The sequence below is a fragment of the Ostrinia furnacalis genome, unplaced genomic scaffold, assembly GCF_004193835.3.
Source record: "Ostrinia furnacalis isolate ACB-3 unplaced genomic scaffold, ASM419383v2 OfSCF1632, whole genome shotgun sequence".
In the NCBI taxonomy this organism is placed as follows: domain Eukaryota; kingdom Metazoa; phylum Arthropoda; class Insecta; order Lepidoptera; family Crambidae; genus Ostrinia; species Ostrinia furnacalis.
In genome coordinates, this window is record NW_021131871.1 from 497,695 (window position 1) to 516,043 (window position 18,349).

Sequence of the window (18,349 nt, forward strand, 5' to 3'; positions counted from 1 at the left end):
ACCATGCTTCCCGTTCAACTACCCTCCACGGAAATCCAACTTAATCCTTCGGCCACTATAAATAGGACTGACATTCAGAGCACTGACATTGACATTTTTGCTAACCAGGCAAATGACACTTTCTGACTTAGGCTGAGTTGCACCTTATTAAACTTTGACAAACATCAAAAAAAAATCTGTCAAACTCCATACAAAAAGCACAGGTTATTGTTATAGTTACGGTTAAAATAAGGTGGCGCAACACAGCCTTTGACTTTTGTATTTGACCATTGACATTTATTTATGAGGCATCTTCTAACTAATCTAGCCATCATAATATGACAAAGGTTTAAAGACAAGCTGGAGAATAATTTCTATGGTAATGATATGGGATAGACAAAAATACGTCTTCCAGCCCACGGGCTGGAAGACGTAGCGTGGGCAGGCCTCCTACTAGGTGGACCGACGATCTGGTAAAGGTCGCGGGAAGAGCCTGGATGCGGGCAGCGCAGGACCGTTCATTGTGGAAAACCTTGGGGGAGGCCTTTGTCCAGCAGTGGACGTCATTTGGCTGAAACGACGACGACGACGAGACAAAAATACACTTACTTCCTCAAATCTGCAAGGTCAGATTCCTTATTGAGATCGAATTCCCTCGACGAGTCGCGGAACTGGGCCACGTGGTACGGACCCTCCGATAGTGTCACCTTTACAGGTGCCCTGCAAAAAATACCTTTGTAACAATAGCCATTAAGTAAAAATTTATAATTACAGTTACGTATTGTCAGTAAGTTGGTGTTCAAAAAGTCCTTATAAAAGCTTCTGTCTGGGCTTATCATTTGGGCAGTTGATACCACGAATCAATTTAATGAGGGCTATCGTATTTGCCCTCACCAAGTGGCGCCACTAGATTAAGGTTCTTTTATAGAAGGCATAAGCACAACCTAGGTTGTGTTAGGCAGGGTTTCTGCTATCCCCTGAACTTTCCAGGTATGCTCGTGAAAAATTTAAGATTGTGTTGATCGCTTCAACTCTCGCTGCGCGATCTATAGCGTGTTTGTCCCGACTCTCACTGCGCGACCTTTAACAGTGCACATCTCTTCCGCGCCACGCGGGAAGATCATTTGCAATCATCTCGACCGCAGAGGTGGGACTTGTGGAGCAAAGGGTCCAGATGGGCGGGGCCTGTGAGCTAGATGGGTGGGGCCTGTGGACCTACCTGGTGCACATGTCGCCAGCACCTTGCAAGAATATCCTCGCTTGCGCGATCACCTCAAGAATCAAGGTGGGGCGGGGCCTGTGGGGTCAAGTGGGCGGAGCCTACCTCGTGCACATCTCGCCAGCACCTCGCGGGAAGATCCTGGCCTGCGCGATCATCTTGAGCGTGGTATCTTGGGCCTATGGGGCAATGTGGGTGGAGCCTATGGGACTAAATGAGTGGGGCCTGTGGACCTACCTGGTGCACATCTCGCCAGCCCCTCGCGGGAAGATCCTGGCCTGAGCGATCATCTTGAGCGTGGTATCTTGGGCCTATGGGGCAATGTGGGTGGAGCCTATGGATCCAGGTGAGCTAGATGGGCGGGACCTATACTTGCTTGAACGATCACCTTAAGAAACAAGGAGGGGCGGGGCCTGTTGGGGTCAGATGGGCGGGTCCCATGAGGCTAGATGGACGGGACCTGTGAACCTTCCTAGTGCACATCTTTCTGGCGCCGCGCGGGAAGATCCTGGCCTGCTATATGTCCTAGAGCAGTGTTTTTTAACCTGTGGGTCGCGACCCCCTGGTTGAAAAAATACTGTCCTAGACAAACAAGGTGGGGCGGGGCCTGTGGGGTCAGATAGGCGGTGCCTGTGGGGTCATGTGGGCGGGGCCTACCTAGTGCACATCTCGCCAGCCCCCCGCGGGAAGATCCTGGCCTGAGCTATCATCTCCAGCACGGAGGTCTTGCCGGCGGACTGGTCGCCCACCACCACCACGCGCGGCAGCCGGTCCGTCTCGCCCGCGTCCCAGCCCGACAGCTCGTCCAGGACAGCGCTGTACATGTCGATGAGTGAACGCTGGATAACACAAGACATTATATTAGCCAGATAGATAGATAGATAGCCTCTGTGGTCTAGTGGTAAGACCACCTGCTTCAGACGCAGAGGTCCCGGGTTCGATTCCCAGTGGGTGCAGATTTTTCTGTTCGGTTTGGTTGGTGGTAGGGCTTGTTCTAAGTCCGCCTGGCTAGCTACCACCATCTTACCTAAGTCTGTCGCCATAACAACAATGTTAACTAAAAAATAAACGGATAAACGTGTACAGGTCATATCAACCCGGAAAGGGATCAACACCGTATCGCCTTTAGCCGCGAGGCGAGGCATTTACGTTACAGTGCGGATAAGTGTGTATTGCAATACAGTTTAATACAAATAATACTGATTGCCTCGAACTGATACGTTTACGATCCGTTTCCGATTTAATAAGTCCTATATTGTTATTTTATGCAGTAGTTGGTAGCTTATTTTTGTAAATATTACTTCAAAGTCCGTGCGTGACACTCACTCGGCATGAGGCACACAGAAAATCAGGGTTGTGGGGCCACGGTATAGGCTGAGTGAGAGGTCCCATTGCAATGGGCATCGGTATTGCGTCAAGGTAGGTGGCACTGCCACTACCTCAAGTTGTAAATCCTAACTGTACAGAAGTTGCAGTGATAGGGCGAGAGATGGTAATAGTCCGGTACTTCAGGCTGTAGATCCTGGCTACACAGGAGTTGCAAGTAGCGACGGGAGTGCCGTACCTACATAGTAGTAGGAGACCCCTTTCTACAAAGGAGTTGCAGTGGTGGGGACGAGAGGTGGGAATGGTCCTGGGAAGTGGGAACAGACCTGAGAGGTGGGAGTAGTTCATTACCTTGGCCTTCCTAGTGGGCGGCGCGCGGCCCTGGCGAAGCAGCATGTTCTGCTGATGAAGCTCGCGCTGGTACCGCGCTTGAAGCGCTAACACCTCCTCTTGCAAGGCGTACGAGCTGGGTATAGTCCAGTACCTCAAGCTGTAGATCCTGGCTACACAAGAGTTGCAGTGGTGGTAATAGTCCAGTACCTAAGGCTGTAGATCCTAGCTACACAGGAGTTGCAATGGCACCAGACCAGAGAGGTGGGAATGGGATGTGGGAATAGTCCTGAAAGGTGGGAATAGTTCGTACCTTGGCCTTCCTAGTGGGCGGCGCGCGGCCCTGGCGAAGCAGCATGTTCTGCTGATGAAGCTCGCGCTGGTACCGCGCTTGAAGCGCTAACACCTCCTCTTGCAAGGCGTACGAGCTGGGTATAGTCCAGTACCTCAAGCTGTAGATCCTGGCTACACAAGAGTTGCAGTGGTGGTAATAGTCCAGTACCTAAGGCTGTAGATCCTAGCTACACAGGAGTTGCTGTGATGGGAACGAGAGGTGGGAATGGTCCTAGGAAATGGGAACAGTCCAGTACCTTGGCCTTCCTAGTGGGCGGCGCGCGGCCCTGACGAAGCAGCATATTCTGCTGACGAAGCTCGCGGTTCTCCTGCTCCAAGCGCTGAAGCTCGCGCTGGTACCTCGCTTGAAGCGCTAACACCTCCTCTTGCAAGGCGTGGACGCGTTTTTCTGAAGGATAAAAAGGCCGTTATGGGTCGCGCAGTGAGAGTTCAGGCGATCAACACAAGCAAAGATTTGTATCTGTATACAAGAGCTCTTTGTATCAAGAGCGAGGTAGCATTGTATTCGATATTTGAACTTGCGAGTGTAATATCATCTCAAATTCTAGTAGGCTAGTTGACCCCAACAATCAATAGACATACTTTTTATGATCTGCCAACACGCAACGCAACTAATCCTTTGCTGGAGAAAATAATAATTAAGGAATAAGAAAAGAAGAAGAAGGAATAAGGGTCATGATAGAATACATTGTAACGATAGTGAAACGGTTATCTAACAAGATGGCGATTTTGTGAAGGAATAATTTAAGTGATAGAATACATTTATATGTCTTTAACGATAGTCAAAACACGGTCATCTAACAATATGGCTGAGCATAGGTAATTAATACAAATAGATACAAAAATCATATCATAACAGATAATTATGTTTTTATGAACTCACCGTAAGAAGTGCTTTCTTCTCCCGATGATTTGCTTGGCGACGGTGCAGGTCGACTTTGAAGATTGTTTACAATCTTCGGCGCCGGTTCTGAATGGGGAGAAAGAGATAGCTTACACATGATGAATGAAATAGCTATATGAAAGAGAGAGCAGACAATATTTATCTTTAGTAAATAATTGATGCAATATTAACGAAACCAAGAAGCATTGTTGCAGTAAAAAATAAAGCAAAAATTGTTTTGGAAATATTGCAAAAAAGTAACAAAAACTAAGAAGTTGTCATGAAGAAATTACACAAATTTAAAGATTCGTTAGGAAAGAAAGGTTTTACATTTTAGAAAGGAATAAGATTATTTTCATAGGGCATTTCAATCACAAGAGTTTGGTGAAAGTTTGATCATTGAATCGATATTAGCTCACTTTCTGATTCATATTGTTATTGTAATTTTAAAACACAATGGGGTAGTTTATAATGTTATCACTGACTAAAAATGGAAATTAAATACCTTCTCATCCAGGATTCTACAATGCAGCAACAAATAACAAAAGAGGCATAAAAAGCATAAAACAGAAACCAAGCAACAACTAAGCGGAGTCAATTCCTGCCGGCACGCTTATTACCGTTCTTATTTAACCGACTTCAAAAAGAAGGAGTTCTCAATTCGGTTTGTATATTTTTGTGACAGTCGCAATCGTGGAGACTGTATAGTTAGCGCAACGAGTGTTGAGGCGATCAACACAAAGATTTGTATCTGTATAGTACGCTGGTCGCGCTGACGACTTGCGTAGTCTAATGGACAAGTGTTTTCTTTCTCGCTTGCACATATTTAGCAAGAGCGATTTAGCTGGTGTATTCGTTATTTTAACTTGAATTTGTAATGTGTTCTGTATTCAATGGCCTAATCCACGTATTTTGACAGTCAAGATCTCGGTAACGTTCAGAAGTCGTCCTATTGAAAAACAGTTCTAAATCCGTATTCACAAGGTTCATTTTGATAGAACGATTACTCGATAGGATCGCACTCTGTATTTTGTTGTCGTTGAAGTTTTGTTACGTGAATAAGGCTACAAATCTTATATCGATGTGAGTATGTGTTCGTCTCAACTTTCGATGCGCGATCTATACTAAGTAGTCGCAGCAGAGACCAATTTGTTAAAACATTTTTGCTCTTATGTTGTTTTTATTTTTGGTAAAGCTCGGTCGCCAAGCACGTAGAATTTCGTCCAATAACCCAAAGCTACTCATCTTTATCGCTCGCACGTAATTATATTGCTGTCGCGACTGTGCGACGGGCGGCCACAGTGAGTGTGCGAGTGCGACAGTAAAATAATTACGCGCGAGCGATAAGGATGGGTAGCTTGGGGTCATTGGACGTAATTCTATCTGCTCGGCGACCGGACTTTAGCAGCCAACGGTCACTAAGATCGGTAACAAGCGCGCCGGCCTCACCTATATGGCTGGCCGCGTTATTGGCCGCGGCGGCCGCGACGGCGTCCTCGTAGCGCTGCGCAAGCCACTCGCGGAGTTCCGCCGCGCGTGCGACGCCCGCCTCGCGAAGCCGCGGATCTGCGTGCAGCGACAGCGTCAGAGGGACACCTAGCGGGGCGAGGGACAACGTCACTCTCTACGTCTCTACACCTTCGGAGGGGCGGGGGTAGGGTTGCCAGGCGTCCGGCTTTAGCCGGACATGTTTGTTTTTTTACGGTCTTGTCCGGCCTGTCCGGCTTTTTATTTGGCCTGTCGCGCCAGGCGAAAGTCGAGCCACAGAACAATATGACGCACGCACGCACGCATCAGGATGTTGGGCAACTGATGCTACCGATGACAGTACTCACTCGAGCTATGACACTAATTGTCCGGCTTTTAGGGTAAAATGTCCGGCCAAATGAAGCACAGAGTCCGGCTTTTGTGTTTTTGGACCTGGCAAACCTAGGCGGGGGTCCTACATCTCAAAGGGGGGTATACAAATATCCTTACCTTGCTCAGTAAGGTCTAGGATTGCGAGCGTGTGGTGCTCATCAGAAAGATGGAGCAATACTGTCCAGAGCCGGTGTCGCGAAGTCGCGGATCTGCGTGCAGCGATAGCGTCAAAGGGACACATAGCGGGGACGAGGGACAACGTCACTCTCTACACCTTCCACAGGGCAAGGTCCTACACTTCTAGATAGGGTACATATCCTCATCTTGCTAGCAATAAGGTCTAAGATTGCGGGCGTGTAGCGCTCATCAGAAAGATGGAGCGACACTGTTCACAGCTCGTGTCGCGCAGCCGTGGATCTGCGTGCAGCGACAGCGTCAGAGGGACACCTAGCGGAGCGAGGGACAACGTCACTTTCTACACCTTCCACAGGACGGGGATCTTTGGGGTATTAGTCCTACACTTCTAAGGCCATAATAGAGTAATTGGGGGTAGACCCTGCTATCTATCTTCATCCTGCTATCGGTCTAGGATTTGGCGCAAGTGTCGCGCAGCCGCGGATCTGCGTGCATCGACAGCGTCCGAGAGACACCTAGCGGGGGCGTGGGACAACGTCACTCTCTACCTTCGACAGGGCAGGGGTTCTACACTTCTAAGTACGAGGAACTAGGGGTTTATATCCTGACCTTTCACAGTGGCAATATCTAGGACAATAACGTGGCACTCCATAGAAAAATGGAGCGACACAGTTCACACGCTCGACTTACGTCAAAGGAACACTTAGCAGGGGCGACTTTTAACAGGAGGAGGAGGATGACCGCATAGAGGAACTTGCTCAAGTACAAAAAACAATAAAGAATATCTCATTGATTGGGGAAGCAGGTGGAAGTAGTTACATTATATGCACTAAAGATGTTTTTTTTTAGGACAGGACGATGTATTTGGATACTTAAAAAGCACACAAGAGAACACCTAGTATCCTCCCTATGAGCTTTTCATCTTGGTATTCTTGTACTAGCTGGTCAACTTCACAACAAGTATTTAAGTGACTTTTCGACTTACATTTGAGATCCACAGTTGTGACCATACTTGAAGTTTATAAAAAACTTTCTTCAAGTCACCAAGACCAGGATAATACCTAATTGTAAAGAATTTGCAGATTTCTAACTTGCATAGTAATCTACTTATACATTTCTCAGAAAGACATACCTTCTATTATTACCAAACTCTCAAAAAGTTGACTTCACAATTTTTACTACAGCATTTTATGTTCTACCGTCAAGTTACATTAGATAAATTGATATAATGAGCTTAACTAATATTCAACAATGTCTTTTTGAATCTAGCACGATACCAAGAATTCTGTACTGTATTATAATCTACTGGTTTTATCAATCTTACCTATTTGAAGTTGATCGCCAATCTTTTCTTTGGCTGAGATGAGGGTCGTAGTGAATCGGTCCCACTGTTCATTGTCAGGCAGCAGGTCGTTCAACCACCCCATGTCTGGAAGGCCATCTTTCCATTCGGTGTATTTCTGGAAGAGGAAAGATTAAAGTTTAGTGCATCAAAATTAAATGCTAGCATGTTGTTTCTTATTTTGCAAGTGTTTATTATTATTTAATTTGATGAAATATTAGATAATTCGTAAATTATGAAACTACAAACATGATAAATGCTCAAAAGTGGCTCCTAATAGCCATGTTTCAGGTCCCAAAGTTCATTATGGAAGCAATTAAATCGTTGGGTATTGAGTACACATGACAAATTACTGTTATGTGTATCTTGCTATGTGATGTGTAATTATGATGATTCTCTCTTTCTTTCTTCAAAATTGTTTTCAAAAGAATATATTTGTGTTATTATAGTTTAAAATCTTTATTTTAATACATTTCAGTACCTTATTTAAAGTCATCCCACCGCCCACAGCTCCACCGAGCAACAAGTATCGTATCTTCAGCATGCCCCTCACGGCACGAGCCACCAGCATTCCGTACCGTCTGCGGGGGATCTGGATCGGGTCTAACGGTTTGTGTAGCAACATACTCCGGCCCGTCCATACTGAGAATGCTACGGCACGCTTGTCTACACATGACCAGGCTGTTGACCGTCTTAGAGATGATCTGGTGGCGGAAATGTATTTTGTCAATTTTTTTAAATGAGAAACAAACTGAAAATTCTTGATGAAGCTTCCAAATGATGTTACAGTATTGCGTACCAATGTGCCAGGTGACTATCATTGCTCTAGATCTTAACTAACACGATAATTGCCGGGTTTTCATCATTTTTGTCTATTTAACAAACTAATATAACTTCAAATATTTTTATTCTGTTCCTTTGCCAAAAGCAAGCTAAGTTCAAAATTTGAAGAAAATTCATATATAGGCCATGAATATTATCGGTTCTTCAATAAGAATCGAACAAGGCTTCTTCCTTGCATCAGTTAACACTTCTACAATCAATGTAGCCAGGCATTGAATACGGTTTGGGAGTAAAAATAGAAAATTATGGGCGACCAACATTGAAATCCTTTACCTCATTCGATTGTGCAGTATTCTTGACATTGTTTACGTAATTTCTTCAGCTACTTCCTAGGAAATATTGCATAAACATAACCAATAGGTGTTTTGAAGAAAATCTATTTTATAACCTCTACCGGTCCTTACAACAAAAATATAATCACGTTGGACGAACTAGTTATAGTAAAGTTAAAGTTTATTGAAAATATATTACACAATCAACATGTAAATCATTATAAATCACATCACATTTTCAAAATTCATGAATTAAGTTTTTCAAGAACATTTTCGATTATTTCATTTGACATTTGACAATTTTTGACGGACATATTTTGACAGATTGTGTAACTTGTGACTTTGTATTAAAAAAAGTAAAAACTACCAAACAAACTACCATTTCTTTCAACAGTTTTTCTTGCTTGCGTCAATTTATAAGTCGCGCAACGAGAGTTGAGGCCATCAACAAGGCCAATCATCAACACAAGCGAAGAATTATGTCTATAGACAAGTGCGCTCTATTTTGCTAGCAGACATTTATTTATTCTGGATACCTCGTTTTACTCTTATTTTCGTATTTAATTTTTATTACTTCTTTAACTTTATGAGCTAAAATCAAGAAGATTTTTTATTATCAAGTGAAGATTACACTAGTTTACAAGGTTTTTTACCCAGAGATGAAACTGATATGTATCGGTAGAGTTATTAACACGTAGGCTGCCATGACAGTCACCGGTGACTGACAAACATGCAACCTATTCGGGCCATGTCAGTCACTGGAGCCTGACACTGAAGCATCTAAATCAAACGACCGCAGTAGGCCGCCTGGCTCGTTTAATGCGTTACTTCCTATTTTAAATGACTGACGTGGCCCCCAACAAAGTATGTTCAGCATGGCCTGCAACTCTTGTACCTAAATAAAAATTAACACAGGTTTGAATGAAAATTTTAGTAAAAACACGACAAATATTTGAAATTCCTAATAAAATCACAAGTTTACGTTATATTTCGGAATAAATTATTATGCATAATTATTAAAATTATTATTTGTGTAAAAAATTTAAACATTACAGACAAAAATTAGGCTGATTAGGGCTTTGAAGAGAGTAAGTTATAACTTGCTGTCTTTCTCGACTTTACACNGACAGACCGCTGAATTTTGTCCAATGACCCCAAGCTACCCATCCTTATCGAGTCCTTATCGATCTTAGAGTGATAAGCATGGGTAGCTTGGGGTCATTGGACAAAATTCTACGTGCTCACAGACCAGACTATAGTCACAGTACTTTTTTAACCTCACATCTTACCTTCCCAGATGCTAGACCTCCGCCAACAAATGGAAGAGATGACCCAAAGCCTGACCAACAGCGACATAGCGGCCACACCCAACAGCGTCCAAAGTCTCAAGTTCGACTCCCGCACGCCCACCGCGCCCGTATCGCCGACCACGCCCACTAAGACCGCCACGCCCACTAATGAGCCGGAGGAGGAGCTGAAGATTGAAGAGACACAGAAACCTAAGGCTGCTGAGGTTTGTAACTTGCAGAGTCTCTAAGCAGAGTGTCTAGAGTCCCAAGGCAATAGTGTCTAGAATCCCAGGACAACAGTGTCCAGAGTCTAAAGTTCGATTCCCGGAGAAGGAGCTAAAGTTTGTGGAGTCACAGAAACCTAAAGCTGCTGAGGTTTGTAACTTGTTTAGTCCCTAGGCAACACTGTCTAGAGTCCCAAGGCAACACTGTCTAGAGTCCCAAGTAGGGTTTCTGATTTCTCGACCTATTTTTTTTCTCGAGTTTCGAGAATTCTCGAGGCCAAAGTCTCGAGTTTTCTCGGGTCTCGAGTCTTTTAATGAAAACTGCTGCAGTCGGTTGAAATTTAATAAAAACACAGGTTTTTTAATCTAATATACCTACTTTTATGCACAACAATCAATATTAGAATTTAGTACCACTTATTTTGGTAAGGAAATAAACAAAAAATAAAATCTTCTTTCATAATTAATATTTACTAATAATCATAACAAAAGTCATAAAGTCGCGTGTACTTTAAGGATAAATAACAATAAAAATCTGGAGCTACAATTGAATCACTTGTTTTCTAAAGAACACTAGTCCAAATAGCAAAATTACGATAAATAAATAAAAAAAAATCTTTTTTTTTTTTACTTTAGTCGATACTACGCTTCCACGCAATCTATGCACATGTCGTGGCAGCTTTTAATTAAGGCTACACTATAAACACGTATTGTTTTCAATGTTTTTTTCAGTTAATTGTGTATGTCTTGTTAGCTGTCCTTAAATAAATAAATAAATAGTTTTTTTTATGAACGAAAAAACTTTTCAATAATTTTTTAAATTTCTTACAGATAACGACTTGAATAAACTTTACGAGGAGGCACGAGTACCTAACCTAACGTCTGTTAGGTAAGGTAACTGTCTAGTTAACAAATTTTTCAGTCTTTAAATCAGTCAGATTAAACATACAACAATAAATATAACATACTCGTTGGTGAACATTATTACTTAGTTTCGATTGAGATCATTACTTACAAATCAAATCAGTTAAAAAAGGAAAGACTAGGCCAGTCTAAAAGCAACGTTGACCTATTAAATAATAAAAAAACTTACTTTTGTCTAAGAAAATAGGCTTTCAAGAATATTAAAGGTTCAAAATCGAAACTCGAGAATTCTCGAGCTCCGGTAATTTTTTTCTCGTCTCGAATGAAGCCAAATTTCTCGAGTTTTCTCGAGTTCGAGAAAGCTCGAGCANTTTTTCAACAATAACTATTCATTTCAAGCCATTACACATCGATTAGCAAAAAATTCAATTTTGGCGAATTAGTAAATTTACTTTGGCAGTCAACGTGTTAACCCTTACTTAAAAACTGAACTTAGAAAAAATTTAGGACGTCAAATTTTATAAATATTGATTATATTAATTTTTATCATTTTTATACATTTATCTCTAAAAAACAATAAAAAATGAGTCGTTTTACTCCTTCTTTTATACTGATTAGTATCAGTTTCCCTTATTATAGACCAGCAGCAATCCGATAATATATTTTTATCCCAAATTCCTTGGTATCTTTCCTCAAAAACCTTCAAATCATGATGAAAACTTTCGCCATGCTCAACACTCACGCTTCCCAGGTTCTCAGGAAAAAAATCCAGGTGAGAATGTAAAAAATGAATTTTTAACGACTTATTCACACCCATTCCTTGGTAATTCCTCAATAATTTGGAAACAATTTCTGCATAATTCTCAGTTTCCCTGGAAACTTTTCACTACTGCTTTAAATTAATACCAAGCATCTTTCCCTTACTGGAATTGCTGGGTAATGATGGATAAAGAACTCCTTCAGACTGTAGCACAGGTTTTGTGACTGATGCAACATCAGGATATTATTGTATGTTCTTGGTTTTTGTTGCTAAAACCTGTAGTTTCCGTGAGGCAAAAGTAACAGTCATTAATGTGATTTGTTGGTTCTCTCCATAACATTGGGGTGCCGAATAGTATATGTTTTCTTCTTCCTGGAGCCTAGTGTAATAATATACTTCTCAAATTTTCGCACACTACAGCAGGTACCCATTTTTTATCAGTTTTGTTACCGAGATTTGAAAGTAATAGAAATAGGCCCGTTTTACGGCCTCAGTGATTGGTCTCTTCATTTTTGACAATATAATTTGACCACAAACTTAGCAAAAGTTATTTGGTCTTAATTTACACTGCCTTGGTGACATTTTAAAACAAGTGAAAATGTTAAAATAATACTTAAACACAATTAAAATAAAGTAGAAACTCCGACACGGCTAACAAGACAGCTTACTTAGGTTAATGTGGATATCTCAAAAACTTGACGTGATAAAAATATGAGACATATATTTTTGTAATAAGGGGGCTGGTAGAAAACACATCCCACATGAATTATCTTTGGGTAAAAGAAAAACTTTTTTTTTGTAAACTAGTGTTATAAGTCGCGCAACGAAATTTTTCAGGCGAAAAGAAAACGTTACTCACACTTACGCTAAAGCGGAACACAAATTCAGATTCAAATACACTAAGTATTGCAGTGGTTCCCAAAGTTGTCTGGGCTACGACTCATCTAATACAAGTTCCCAAACTCGGGAGTCGGGACCCACCTATAGGAAATTTAACCGTTACCAATATACCTAAATAAAGGACTCGGATCGGTAGGGTGATGTGTCGTTCTACAGGCAGGCAGGGGAGGGCCCACTCAATGTTCGCTCACCACGACCCACATTTGGAAAACCCTGCACTATTGGATTGGAAGTGAGGTTTTCATTTGTTCAGCAGCTATCAATATCCTCTTCCTTAACTCTTTAATGGATGTCAGAGTAATAGGTATACAGTCCTTCATGTTCTGTTGAGTTTTCGATCTTAATTCAATTTACAAATCAAAATGAAATGTGTTACATTACAGCTCTTTTATTTTTAGGCGAGGAAAGTTGATAACTTTTTGGATAGCTTATGAAACGCTTCAGTTATGCAACTAATTTGTACGCCAATTTCCATATGGTTTTTTTCTGACTAAATGTTATTATTACGTTACGGTGCGGCTGATCATTTAATTACCACTTGATATTTTATTTTCCTACACTTACCTAAAGATTATCGTGTTTTTAGTAGCTAAATGTTTGATTGATTAATCACTCTTCTTACTAGACACTCAGTTACGGACATCCTGTATAAACCTTGCAAATTTTATTCATGTTGCTCGGCTAAGAGTCAGTCCAATTCAGAAAATAAATTCTACCATTTAGTTCACTATAGTAGTTTTCATCGCAGCTGATGAGCTCACCACACCAAAAAAAGTAAAACGTCAAAAAAATGTATTGGAATTTTCTGCTTGATACAGTTAATTTACGTAAAAAATAAGCTCCTAAAAAGTCTCCTCTATTGTAATTATAACTAGTGATACGAGAAACATTTCTGTGTGTTGTGATATATAATTAGTGGTGTGTATTTAGATGGTTTTCTTTCTGTGAAGCGGATAACATTGTAATCGCTCGGTGAGTATTTTATCGAATAATTTCGGAAGGTTTTAGCAAGGCTACAGTGTTAATTGAATCATTGGGGTATTGGACCAGGAAGCGATGATATCATGGTTAAAGTTTGAACTTTCAGTCAAGTTGTACCAAGGTGCTCTCCAGTTATAATTTCTAAGTGATGTATTTTCAAGTATGGTTTCTTTCTGTACACTTGCGTTATTTATAGACTTGTAGTACGCACGCAAGGAGTTTGTTTGTTCGTCGTGCGTTGATGGTGCGTCTTGTTTATTTGGACATTCCCCCTGGGAGACATGAAAGGAAGCTTTTGGGTGCTTGACTAATTTAATTCAAGGTTTTTGACCTGCTGTAATGAACCAATTTAAAGTTCTCGCCTCCAGAAATTACCTAGTTTTATTACTAAATAGTAGCAGAGAAACATTGATTATTAAAAGTGTGGACTGTATTTTAATTCAAGTCTAAAATATAGTTAACAGGAATAACCTAAAGCTATCTTATCAGTAGGTCCTACATTTGCACAGTTTGTTATCAGTTCAAGCAACTTTTATGTCACATTTTGATATTTTGATTACAATGCACCATTTTAATCACTTAGACATAGTTAGACCAACAGTTTATTGATTAAATCTAGATTAATTATCATTAGATAACTCAATAGATTGTGATCACTGAATTATAAAATAAAAAAGTAAACATCATAAAATACAACACCAGCAGCTAGTTTAATTTATTAAAATAATGCTTAAAATTACATTTAATTGTTTTAATTCTTCTGTAATTACAGAAGAATCTAATTAGATTCATTATTATTTATACCATGTTTAAAAAGTAATGACATCAATTTGTTTATGCAAGATTTATTTATCAACTAATCTTACAACAGCACATTAGACTATACATTTTTGTTGCAAAATTGCCACTATTGTCACTACATAAGATGCTAGGTACACAGTGTTTAACTTTACAAGCTGTTGTCTGTACCAATACTTACAGGGTAGATATGTACATAGTACCACCCTAGTTAGACTGTATCTCACTCACTTAACATCAGGTGTGATTGCGGTCAAATACCTGCCTTCTTCTACACAAAAATCAATTAATTCTACCAATTTATAGCAACTTTTTTGTCCTGTTATTACATTATTATTTTTTCAGTTTTTTTTTATTTATTATTCATTATTGAGCAATTACATATTTGATCCAAATAGCGTCCTAAATCCTCTTTAGGTTTGTCTAGACACTATTGTTCTCTATACATAAAAACAAACGTTTTAGTATAAGCATTCACAACACTTTCAGATATTATACAAAACATTATTTTAGCGAGTGCGCACTACGATTAGTTGTTTAGTCCGTTGCATGTTGTAGCATGAAATGACCTCCAGAGCCCTTATCTTAACCACTTCAGTAGTAATGAGGTAGTTTGTGCAATTTTATTTTTATGATAACATAAACGCCACTGGAATGTGAAACTTATTGGTTTGCTGCACAGTTGTTTTTCGAGTGATTAAGGAAAGATCGTAGATTTTGTATTAACGGTTGTCAGGAAAATAAATAATGTGCAATGGTTTGTTAGTAAAATTAACAAGGATTTATTAAACATTTTATTGGATTTACTACAAACTGATTAACAGTTCAATTCCACTTAGAACCTTATTGGAATGTACACTAATGCCAATTTTAAATATCAAGTTTTAGGTTCCTCATCTTCAAGAAGAATAAAATTTTTCTTTCATATTAAGTTAACACTAAAATAAAATAGAAGAATAAAATTTTTCTTTCATATTAAGTTAACACTAAAATAAAATATGATATTTTATGGGATGTTTGAATCATTGAATCCTCTGATTACTTATTTAAAAAGGATGTAGACTCCGGAAGTGGTCATCATCAAATGACTAACATGACTCAAGGGAGGTCAAAATACTTTATCTCTAACTGGACCATGCTAATTTTACCATACAGTTAGGTATGTTTTAAATGTTTTTTTCCTGCAAACATTTATTTTTATCCCTTGCTTCGCCCGTTTTAAGATACATTTTACGCTGAAGGTGTCCGACTGGCCGACTCGTGATCCGAGGAACGCGGGTTCGATCCCCGCCGCCGACTATTGTGGTGAACTCACTCGTAACACAAGCATATTTAGCTTACCATGAGGGGTTAACGGGATTTACTTATGTTGCTAATACTTAAAAAAATATAGGAAAGAAGTTCAAACATACCCTAACAAACAAAAAGACAGGCAGATTAAGTTATGTTAACAACATATTTCACGTAATTACTGTAATATTAGAATAAGAATAGAAATAGCCATTAACAATATTATCCATAAATTAGCTCACAGACAAAACATTACAGTTTTCATCTGTAGTGATGTAAATTGCAGCCTACTTCAATGTGTGAGGTGATCTCACCACAAAAGCAGGAGAAATAGAACAGCCAAGTTATTATGTACAATAAATACATAATATAAGTCATAATACTGAAATAATCTGATTAATCTAATAGGTTGTTATGTATATTTTTGTTAATTCCTTCCAGAATAAACTTGTGTAAAGAGTTGCTTATATTTGTTGAAACTTAGGAGTTTATAAGTTAAAAAAAAATCTCCGACTAATTTGACCAGAAATAGCGCACTAACCCTTTTGACCCAGACTCCAGTCGTCGGCGGGAATCGAGCTACTGACCCTCGATTCACCTTGATATTGCTGGTAGGCATTTCAAGAGCTTTAAAAAAGTATAAAACCCCTAATAATTTATCTATTTCTACAGCGTGCCGTTTTATGTACCTATTTATGCTATGGTTCTGGGTTTGTTTGTGTGCATACCACACAACCACATGTGGGTGGGAACAGATTTATTATGATCTTAACAGGCATGCTATTTACGACCTTATGGCGTAAGCAGAAGGCTGTATCATGGTATTGTTATACTGTTCTATTTGGAATGCTCTGTTTACAGTTTCAAGTTGAGGATAATGATGGTGATACATTTTATTGGTCATTTGAGGTTGAATGTATTTTGGGAAATCAATGACATTTTAATGCAAATTCAAATATGTAGTTACGACACTTTCTCTGTTTAGACAGGTTTCTTTTAACTTGTGGGCTTTAAGATCTGACCTAGGAGTAAGATCCCCCCTTAAAAATGGAACTTGCACCTTTCCTTAACCGTAACTATAACCATAACCGGTGTTTCTAGTATGGAGTTTGACAGATTTTTGACGTTATAGTAAAGAAAGTTAGTGCAACCCAGCTTAAAAGTTTAAATTGCGCGCCCGCGGTCAAAACCATATTTATTTGGGGCTTCATCCACTTCAAACGTTCTTTAGTCATATCTACTCTTGAAATAACCCTCCTTCTGGCGCAGTCGGGTAAAAAAATCAGTAAATAATGCAGCGGTAACTGTAAGTGGTTAAAAAGGTACACCGGACAACACAACAAACAATGAATTCCGCATTTGAAACATTAATTAGTAAAATAGCTCCTATGGCGTTGGAATCGGAAATAGGTCAGTCCATGGGGGCCCATAGCACACGACCGCCATAGGTGCCCGACGTCAATCGATCGGCCTCGCAGTTAATGTGCCCGACGAAACGGTTATCTATCTTGAATTGATAGACAATCAGGTCAATCCAAATACTAACCGATTGGGAACTACCAATGTGTATTTTTAAGGAATATTAAGCCACGTTAGCTCCTTGTTTTGAACTAAATACTTACATGCTACTGTTACGAGTACCCACTCGTAACAGTAACAGACCAGCGTTCCTCAGATCTCGAGTCGGCCAGTACGACACCTCCTATACTCTACCGCAGCGGTCTCCAAATTTTTTCCGTATGTTGCAAGGGCCATAACCCACCACCTATGCAAACATAGGCTTAGGCTAGTTTTAGTGTCACGCGGACTGTCATTGCGGATCGCTCCGCACAGCCGATCTGTATGAACTGCTAGGAAGCGGGAGCGGTTCCTCCGGACCGCATTACTCTAAAACGCTCCCTAGAAGTTCATACAGATTGGCCATGTGGTCCGCACCGGACGGTCCGCGTGACACTAAAACCAGCATTAGTCATAAGCAGTCGCGGGCCGGATTGATGGCAGTGGCGGGCGCACGGCACGCGGGCCGTAGTTTGGAGACCCCTGCTCTACCGGGAGTCTACCCTATTTCTAGGCAAAGTCTTCCCCAGATCTCTCCAACCATTTCACTCGAAGGCAAAATTGGCTATTCCTTCTTTTCTTTTTCTTCTTAGCGACGTCCCAATCTTCACGTTGAATCATTGACATTGACGACGATGACGATCGATGTTGATGACGACTTGTTGTCTCCACAAGCGCAAGCATCATCCTCGGCCCATAATTAAGATTCATAAATGTTTACCTTCAACACGTACAAATTGGGAAGTCATATGCATATAACTAGTTGTTTACTGTTAGGTCATGAAGCCGCACGCGACGATTAAGTGGTTTTAATTTTTCAAAATATGTCTAACTCCTTATAACACAGAGGTCATACAAGCTCTAATCGCTTCGCTACACTAGCTGACCCGGCGAACTTCGTACCGCCTACAGAAATAATGTAGGATTCCAATGGTGAAAAAATTAAAATCGGACCAGTAGTTTCGGAGCCCGTTCAATACAAACAAAAAAAATATCAAATCTTTCCTCTTTACATTATTAGTCTAGGATACATGTGATTTGCTTTGGTCGAAATAACAATGTCCAAAGCCATAGCTAGTAACAACTACCCTCTTTTCCCCTTATAGGGAAAAATCGAGCAGACTTGTTTACAAAACCCAAATC

The 18,349-nt window shown here is 40.4% G+C and overlaps 2 protein-coding genes across 2 annotated transcripts in view; one reads left to right on the plus strand and one right to left on the minus strand.

Annotated features, from left to right (window-relative positions):
- Positions 1 to 8,911, minus strand: part of Opa1 (Opa1 mitochondrial dynamin like GTPase) — a 29,707-nt gene extending 20,796 nt beyond the window's left edge. The window contains exons 1-8 of the mRNA XM_028305004.1: positions 8,545 to 8,911; positions 7,910 to 8,132; positions 7,411 to 7,546; positions 5,541 to 5,687; positions 4,092 to 4,178; positions 3,445 to 3,596; positions 1,856 to 2,037; positions 589 to 699 (exon numbers count right to left, since the gene is read on the minus strand). Of these exons, the coding sequence (XP_028160805.1) occupies positions 589 to 699; positions 1,856 to 2,037; positions 3,445 to 3,596; positions 4,092 to 4,178; positions 5,541 to 5,687; positions 7,411 to 7,546; positions 7,910 to 8,132; positions 8,545 to 8,573 (1,067 nt within the window). The 5' untranslated portion in view covers positions 8,574 to 8,911. The remainder of the gene's footprint in view (positions 1 to 588; positions 700 to 1,855; positions 2,038 to 3,444; positions 3,597 to 4,091; positions 4,179 to 5,540; positions 5,688 to 7,410; positions 7,547 to 7,909; positions 8,133 to 8,544) is intronic.
- Positions 8,912 to 13,353: 4,442 nt separating this feature from the next.
- Positions 13,354 to 18,349, plus strand: part of Ehbp1 (Eps15 homology domain containing protein-binding protein 1) — a 43,514-nt gene continuing 38,518 nt past the window's right edge. The window contains exon 1 of the mRNA XM_028304992.1: positions 13,354 to 13,556. The gene's annotated coding sequence lies outside the window, so the exon portion shown is untranslated. The remainder of the gene's footprint in view (positions 13,557 to 18,349) is intronic.